Source organism: Juglans regia, chromosome 13, assembly GCF_001411555.2.
Source record: "Juglans regia cultivar Chandler chromosome 13, Walnut 2.0, whole genome shotgun sequence".
Lineage (NCBI taxonomy): Eukaryota > Viridiplantae > Streptophyta > Magnoliopsida > Fagales > Juglandaceae > Juglans > Juglans regia.
Window position 1 is genome coordinate 34,445,896 of NC_049913.1, and position 8,986 is coordinate 34,454,881.

General features: G+C 40.2%; 1 protein-coding gene across 1 annotated transcript; it reads right to left on the bottom strand.

Annotated features, from left to right (window-relative positions):
- Nucleotides 1–1,259: 1,259 nt before the first annotated feature.
- LOC108988351 (NADH dehydrogenase [ubiquinone] iron-sulfur protein 6, mitochondrial-like) lies at nt 1,260–8,558 on the bottom strand. The gene is made up of 3 exons (XM_035684398.1): nt 8,445–8,558; nt 1,629–1,713; nt 1,260–1,477 (listed from the first exon to the last, which is right to left on the bottom strand). The coding sequence occupies exons 1-3, from the start codon at nt 8,556–8,558 to the stop codon at nt 1,260–1,262; spliced, it is 417 nt and encodes a 138-aa protein (XP_035540291.1).
- Nucleotides 8,559–8,986: the final 428 nt, after the last annotated feature.

Below are 8,986 nucleotides of genomic sequence, written 5' to 3' on the forward strand. Positions count from 1 at the left end.
AACTTGTAATACTATGAGTATCTCACTCAATCTTTATATCCCGGTTGCTCCAGACCATCAATCTTTCTATAGTTTCACCACGAGCACCAACTCGATCTCTGCATGAACGGTAGCTCTAAAAATCTTTTTGGATAACAAATACGTCCACACCAATGGACACAACAGTACTCGAACATGAGCACAATATGATAGAAGTCTGTTTATCAAGAGAGACTCTATTTTCAATGCACAATAAATCTCCTTAGGGTTTCCTCTCAAGAATATGACAACTTTGGCCTCTCTCCATGATCTAGTAGTCGTGTATATTATTCTATATATACTTAGGGCTTGAGTAGACTACTTAGAGAGTCCAAACCCTAACGAAAAAATGAATCTCGAAATTTTCACTTGAGCGAAGTGTTGAGTAACTGTCAAGCGAGCATCTGTCTAGCTGTTTTGACCCTGTAAAATTTGGAATTCGAAGATCCTTGTGAAACATGAATTTGTTGATAATTGAGTTAGCTTTCCGGCGCCCTCAAGATCATCTCTATCCGATAAGGATATCAAACATTATGACTAATTTATTCTAGTTAGGTCAATCTCATCAGATCTTGCAAATTTGGGATCTTTGCACTTTTTGTTCCAATTGCAACCTAAACTCTACTCAACATATTTATAACTCAATTCAGCTAAATTAAACATATTTATAACTCAATTGAACTAAATTTTCTCATAAGAACATGCCAACATATTATTTTTTCATTATCATAATGTTTCAGGGAGACTTCAGCCTTGGAGCATGCTAAAGCAATTACTAAATCAGTTTGGTGATAAAGGCAGGGTGTTGAAAGTTTATTTGTGTATTTATGTTTATTTCCTCTGTATCACTTTGCCTCATTATTTCTTCTGTATGTCTGTCTTTCCGAAGTAAAGTTAATTCGTAGTAGTCAAATCAAAGCATTAAGACAAGAGGTTGTACACATCAAGATTTATAGGACACTCACTTTCATATACGATTGCCAATGCTCACAACACTTTAACAATGTTCTGGAAATTTACCTTTTTGTAATGTGTCTATCACAACCAACCCTCAAATAAACAAAAAAAGGTTTATAATTCTTATATAAGATCAGAGAAAATTTTAATAGCGAAACTCATCACAACATTTCATCAAGTAGGAATCAGACAAATTGGCAAATGCATTCTTATGATAGACCCCGTCAAAGAACATGATGGGAAAAGGGCTGTCAAATCCTTACTTCTACTAAACATTGAACACATCAAAGTTGGTATAACCGAACCACAATCCGTCCACTGAAATGGAAGGTGCATCTACAAACACGCACTCTGCTAATGTCACAACTCCTCCAAAAATTCGTCACCGCAGATCTTGCGTGGTGCTCTTGAATATAGCTTAGGCCATAATATTTGCAGACTGTTGGCTCATTAAGGTCAAGGCATATGAACTCAATTGGGTGACCAAGTGCCGGATTGCTGTCTGAAACCAAAAACAAGTAAACCACTTGCATCTAATATATCCATTGTGTTGGATTGACTTACTACTCATGGAACCAAGAATGCACACATGGCGTCTTCAGTGGAAATTATGGAAAAGAAACCACTAAAACAATTACAATTTGCAAACCAACCTCCTTCGCAAGCAACAATCCTACCCTCAACCTTGATAGGTGGAACTTCATTGATCAACTCCATTGGGGACTTCTTGCTTGTAACCTAAAAATAAAAGTGAAGTATAAATGTTCCTATAACCAAAATTTCCTAAAATTCAAAAGGACTTGAAGACAAAGGAAACAAAGGCAAAGCAAGAATATTCATACATATGGGCATGGTGCAAAGAAAAAGGTGGGGTAGAAGGGAAAAAATTGGAATAAAACATGTTACTTTATTTTATAAAAAATGATATTTCAAGTTAGAGTTTTCATTGTAACAGAGGGCAAAATTTGAGATTATTTTGATCACCTAAACTTCCTATCCAAACTCTAGAGCCTAGTGGTTGGAGAGATAGAAATAAGAGGTGGGTCCACATAAGATGGATGCAACCCAACCCCTCAATACCCGACCTAGTGTTATTTTTGCTAGAAAGATGGGGAGTCGGTTGATCATTTGTTTCTACATTGTGATGGGGCAAAGACTATTTGGGATGAGATTTTCAGCAGGTCGGGTATAGCTTGGGTGATGCCCAAGAGAGTGGTGGATCTATTGGCTCGTTGGAAAGGATTTATGGACAGCCATCACATTGCTGATATTTGGAAGATGGTTCCTCTATGCTTAATATGGTGTTTATGGCTAGAAATGAATGAATGTTGTTTTGATGACAAAGAACACTCGTTGAGAGAACTTAGAGAGTTTTTCCTTCAAACTCTTTGCTTTTCGGCAAAAACTCTTGTACTGAATGGGGATGTTTTAAATGTTTCTTTTTTAGACATTGTTAGTTCCTAGTTCATAGCTTGTATTTGGGTGTTTTCGCTTGTATAATTCCTGTGTATTTGGACTATGTCTGTCTACTTGCATGAATAAAATCACTTATTACTTACAAAAAAAATAAAAATAAACCCCTTCAATGAATGGATCAAGAAAGTCAAACTCACGACAGGCTTAATCAACAAAAATAATCAAATCAACTAAGAGAGACAGAGAGGCACAAGGTAAGGAGATAGAATGACCATAACATGATTGACACTGACCGAAAGTAAGCCGGTGCTCGACAATGGTACAAGCCGGGATTCATAGTGAGTTGTTGAAACCATGGTCCACAATTGATCATGAGAGAGAGATCTAGATCAGCACTAAATTTGAAAGTGATCTTGTAACGGACTGAGTTTTTATTGATTTTATGTCTTCTAGTTTTCCCTCTCTTTTCTAGTCCGGTGCTTTCCCTTATATACACCCTTTGTACTTGAATTGAGCCATGAGCTTTTAATAAAAATTGACTTATGAAAAAAAAATACATATATCGGTGACAGCCGGACGTGCAGAAGTTTGGAAGTGTCCAATTGTTAAAATAATTTCAAGGATTTTTTTTATTTCCATCATCCTAGATTTTACCATAGATAGAGAAATCTAATATTACGCTAGCAATAGATTTAACTGTAAAGTGGTGATACATGAATGACTGGGATCACAATTTTCACATGCCATGGTAAAATCCTTTTTCAAATAACAAGCCATTCCAATTAATATAAAACAATAAAATCGACACCATTTGACGAGAAACTCATTATATATTACAACAAACAAGAGAACCTCTGAAACGTCCAGATCAAAGAATCCAGTTTTTTACAATTATAATGATAGGTCCCAATTCTAGAAGATACAGATAGTAAAGAAAAATACTCTCTTCGAGTGAGAATGAACCACAGAGTTGAATAAACTTGCATAATAATTGAAAATATTTGTGAAAAACCACCACACTTTGGGTGGAGTCCGAATGTCATTTATATAGAGATGCTGTACAACTTGATAAGGAAAGAATTCAAATATTGCAGCTGTACAAATCATAACGTAAAAGAATAATTCTAGAATATTACAAAGCAACAATTACGGGTCAACTACAATCACTTAGGGAGGATGGCTAAGAATCTGGGGAAGATTCTAAGAGATCCTCAACACCCCCTCTCAAGCTAAGCGTGGGATTAGAGCACACGTGTAGCTTGGATCGAAAGAACGTGAAGAGAGGCCGAGAGACGCTCTTGGTAAAGATATCAGCAACCTGAAGTGTTGTAGGAATATGTTGAGTGCGAATTCGACCAGCAACTACAAGTTCTCGAAGAAAGTGATAGTCCAGATCAATGTGCTTGGAGCGCTTGTGAGAGACTGGATTTGAGCTTAAGAAGATGGCACTCTTGTTGTCACAAAGAAGGAGAGGACGATCTGTGGAGGGGACACGCAAATCACGAAGAAGATGATCCAACCATAGAACTTCAGCAGCAGTGGAAGCCAGAGCACGGTATTCGGATTCACAGCTTGAACGAGATACTGTTGGTTGCTTTTTGGCACTCCAAGAGACAAGATTATCACCAAGATAGATGGAGTAGCCTGAAGTGGAGCGTCGAGTGTCAGGGCATCCGGCCCAATCAGCATCAGAGTAGGCAGTAATGGTAGTGGAAGAAGAGGCAGCGAATGATAAACCAAAATGCAGCGTGCCCTTGACGTAACGAAGAATGCGCTTTACTGCTTGAAAATGTGCATCGGTTGGAGCATGCAAATATTGACTAACAGAATTTACCGAGTAGGCAAGGTCAGGGCGAGTGATAGTCAGATATTGCAGTGCACCAACAAGAGAGCGGTAAAGAGTGACATCCGCAAACTGAGAACCATCAAAAGAGAGGCGCTGAGCAACAACCATAGGAGTGGTTACAGGTTTGCAGTCAAGAAGCTGAGCGCGTGCAAGAATATCACGAGCATACTTGGTCTGACTGAGGAAAAGACCAGTTGAGGTGTGAGTGACTTCAAGACCAAGGAAATAGCTGAGGGAACCCAAATCCTTAGTGGCAAATTCTGAGTGAAGCTGCCGAATGAAGCTGCTGAGAAATGTCTCGTCATTACCAGTGAGAATAATGTCATCAACATATAGTAAGAGATAAATGATATGTTTCTGACGATGGAGAATGAACAAAGAGGTATCAGCACGACTGCAAGTGAATCCAAGTTTCAGAAGAAACGAGCTAAAACGCTGGAACCAAGCACGCGGAGCCTGCTTAAGGCCATAAAGAGCCTTTTTGAGTTTGCATACATGATGAGGGAAGCGGGGATCAACATAGCCAGGGGGTTGTTCCATATAAACATGTTCCTGCAAAATGCCATTAAGAAAAGCATTTTTAACGTCGAGTTGACGAAGAGGCCAACCAGAAGTGACGGCCAGAGAAAGCACAACACGAACAGTCGAGGCTTTGACCACTGGACTAAAGGTGTCTGTGTAATCAAGTCCAGGAAGCTGAGTGTAGCCCTTGGCAACAAGACGGGCCTTGAGACGATCAATGGATCCATCAGATAGGTACTTTGTGCGAAAGACCCATTTAGAACCCACAATGTTTGTTTTGAGAGGCCGAGGAACAAGATCCCAAGTGCAGTTGTCATGTAGAGCTTTGATCTCTTCATCCATAGCAGCGAGCCATGCAGGATTTTTAGCAGCAGTTTTGAAACCACGGGGCTCAGATGTTGTAAGAAGCGCATGTAAGAGTCCTGAGACATGATGACTAAGGTAAGCAGGATACCGTGGGCGAAAAATGCCTGCCTTAGCTCGAGTGACCATTGGATGAGAGGATGAAGATATAGACTAAGCAGGAGCAGCTGGAGCATCAGACTGCGGTGGAGACTCAGTAGCTGTGGGGGCAGGAGACTCAGTAGATACCTGCACATGCTCAGAAGAAGAGTCAGAACAGAGACGACATGCATTAGACAGAGACCGAGAATGCAGATCAGATAGAGTTGTGGGAGGCAATGGGGTAGGGGGTAAATTTAGAGCATGCTGTTTCAGGGGTTCCATGAAACGAGAGAGATCTAAAGAGGCGAGAGGCTGGGCAATAGAGGCAGGTAGTAGAGGAAAATTTTGTTCATCAAATTTTGCATGATGGGTGACGTAGATTTTGGAGGTGAGAGGGTCCAGACAGCGGAAGCCTTTATAGGAAGGACTGTAGCCTAAAAATAGGCAAGAAATGCTGCGAGGAGAAAACTTGTTAGTGGCATAGTCACGTAAACAAGGATAAACTCTACAACCAAAAGGATGAAAATTCGTATAGAGTGGAGGTTTACCGTGTAAAATTTCAAAAGGAGAAATACCTCCAAGAAGTGGTGTGGGCAACCGGTTAATGATATAAGTCGCGGTACTAAAAGCATCGACCCAATAGCAAGTGGGTACGCGTAAATGAAATAAGAGCGCAAGGCCCATTTCAGTCACGTGGCGATGCTTGCGTTCAGCGCGTCCATTTTGGGAAGGAGTATATGGACAAGACATTTGGTGATGTATGCCTGAGGAGCGGAGTTGAGATTGAAAACGATTGCTACAAAACTCAGCGCCACCATCACTTTGGAAAATTTTGATTTTGCAAGAATATTGATTTTCCACAAATGACTGAAATTGGAGAAAAATGTCAATGAAATCAGATTTAAATTTCATAGGATAAAACCATGTAAAACGCGAATGATCATCAACGAATATGACATAATAAGTAAAACCCATTTTTGATTTAACAGGGGCCGGTCCCCATATGTCACAATGAACAAGACCCAAAATTGAGGTGGACCGAGTATTAGTGATGGAGAATGGAAGCTTATGACTTTTAGCAAATTGACAAGTAGCGCAAACAACAGGGTTAGGTAAGATAGAAGTAAGAGATAACTGTCCTTTTTTATTTAAGAAAGAAATGATAGAATGATTAACATGACCAAGACGCGCATGCCAAAGGTCATACGACGCCGTAAGAGCAGATTTATTAAGGACAGAAATAAAAGCATTATTGCCACGCTCTAGTACGTAAAGACCGCCATCACGTCTTCCGGTTGCCACCACATTTCTTGTGATCTTGTTCTGAATAAAAAAAGAAGATTTAGTAAATGTGACTTGAAGAGGGAAATCAGAAGTCAATTTACTAATAGAAAGAAGATTTTTGGTGAGATGGGGAACCAATAAAACATCAAGCAATTTTAAATGGGGGGAAGGTTGAGAAGTACCCGTGTGGGTGATGGGTAAGGAAGCCCCATTGCCCACAACAACTTTATCCTTACCGACATATGGCTCGGAGGTGTCGAGAGCAGTCGAGTCCGGTGTCATGTGAGCAGATGCGCCCGTGTCAAGGTACCAATCTGAACTGGAAAGTCCATCGGAGAGAGAATTCTGCTGAAATGCTTCAGCAAGTTGAGCCGACTGGTCCGCACGAGTGTATCGGTTTCGGCATCTATCTGTTGTGTGTCCCTCTGTTTTACATATCTGGCAGCGGGGATTATATGGGCGACGAGATCGATTATTATTTCCAGAGGAGTGACCACCAGAATTACTAGAGGAAGAGCCTCCCGTGCTGCCATTTGAGCCGCCTTTGGAGCGACGATTTCCTGTGGAGCGAAACTGTCCACCACGACCAGTTGATCGATTTGCTGTGAAAGCTGCAGGAGAAATATTAGTTTCAAGTGATTTTTGAAAAATATCATAACTTTCGGCCAGAGGAATCAAGTCATGAAAGGAAGGCAGCGGAGTAAGGGTCATTTGTGCAGAAGAGAAACCAGCAAATTCGGTGCCGAGAGCACGAAGAAACCAGTGAGATTTGTCGAGTTCATCAACTGGGCGTCCAATGGCCATTAACTGGTCACAGAGACCTTTGAAAACACGAGCAAATTCAGCAACGGTGCGGTTTCCTTTTTTTATTAGCTGAAGTTCGTCTTTGAGACGTAGCTCACGAGTTTTGGATGCATGACTGAATGCACGTTCGAGTGCAACCCAGACATCCCGAGAAGTGGAGTGACCAACAGCAGCGGCCATGGCTTCTTCAGATAGGGACGATAGCAGCAGGCTGAGAATTTTCTGGTCTTTGAGTTTCCATTCAAGAAACCTGGGGTTGGGCATGGAGGTGCCGTCGGTGGCGTTAGGCAAAGTTTCGGATGGTTTGGTGGTGGTGCCATCAACGAAACAGAGGCAATCTTGGCACTGAAGCAGGGGCAGAAGCTGGCTTTTCCAGAGTAGATAGTTGGTTGCCGAGAGCTTAATGGTGACCATGTGAACCATGGTATTGAAGGAGAGAGGTTCAGCCATGAGAGGAAAAAAAATGGTGTCGGAAGCTAATCCTATAGGGCTCTGATACCATGAAAATATTTGTGAAAAACCACCACACTTTGGGTGGAGTCCGAATGTCATTTATATAGAGATGCTGTACAACTTGATAAGGAAAGAATTCAAATATTGCAGCTGTACAAATCATAACGTAAAAGAATAATTCTAGAATATTACAAAGCAACAATTACGGGTCAACTACAATCACTTAGGGAGGATGGCTGAGAATCTGGGGAAGATTCTAAGGGATCCTCAACAATAATCATTAATAATTCTTGGCTGCTTTAAATAGCAAATCCACGTACACTTCAATCCGAAATAAAAGGGAAACTTGCTGACTACTTAACTGACTACAACGCGTGTGAAACAGAGCATAAAACTAACGGAAAGAAAATGACGCCAAATGCGTAACTATTGAAGACCAATTCTTGCGTAAACTCCCAGAGGCCTTGACCCGGTCCTGTCTGCCTTCCTCGTCGCATGCATGCCACATGCACGAACCCTCACGTTCTTCATGTCCCGGCTTATCTCAAATATTTGGGATTTGGTTTACGGTACCTTAATGATTGACGTGGTCTATCTTATAACACTCCATAATTTTTAGCTTTAGCACATTCTCAACCGACCAACATATAACTTTGGGTACATAAATTTTAGGGGACTGGAAACGGAAATAAAAATGCACCTGCATCCATTTGGCGGTGTGGTTGCCGATTTCGCTTCTGACGAGACAAAGGTTTTTGGCTGTTGATTGAAAGTTCGACGATCTAATTAGGGTTTTGAACAGACTCGACGCCATTCCAAATTTGAGAGAGAGAGAGAACTACGAGTCTGAGTAGGAGGAGGAAATGGCGGAGTTGAAAGCTAGGTGGGCTTGGCCTCACCACAGAGCCCAATAAAAACATAGGTCCAAGAGATGGACTATTATCACTCGTTTGGATATAGGAATGAGATAATATAAGATGAGTTATGAATGATAGTGAGATAATTTTTGAATAATAATAAAATAGTTTGAGTTGAGATATGTTATAGAGTTCGGGAAAGGAGATAAAAATTGAATAAAAATATTATAAAATTAAAATATTATTATAATATAATTTTTAATATAATCTTTATTTTAGAATTTGAAAAAAATTAATTATTGTTTGTGTTTTGTTTGAAAGTTTATGTTTTATTTTTTATATTATTTTATTTTATTCTTATTAAACTAATTGAGTTGTTCTACTT

What these genes read in the sequence shown, in the direction of transcription:
- LOC108988351 (XM_035684398.1), bottom strand. Translation starts at nt 8,558, where the DNA reads ATGGCGTCGAGTCTGTTCAAAACCCTAATTAGATCGTCGAACTTTCAA. An exon ending in ACACCGCCAAATGGATGCAG is followed by an intron (nt 1,714 to 8,444) that starts GTGCATTTTTAT and finishes TTTTATTTTTAG; the next exon opens with GTTACAAGCAAGAAGTCCCC. An exon ending in GATTGTTGCTTGCGAAGGAG is followed by an intron (nt 1,478 to 1,628) that starts GTTGGTTTGCAA and finishes TTTTGGTTTCAG; the next exon opens with ACAGCAATCCGGCACTTGGT.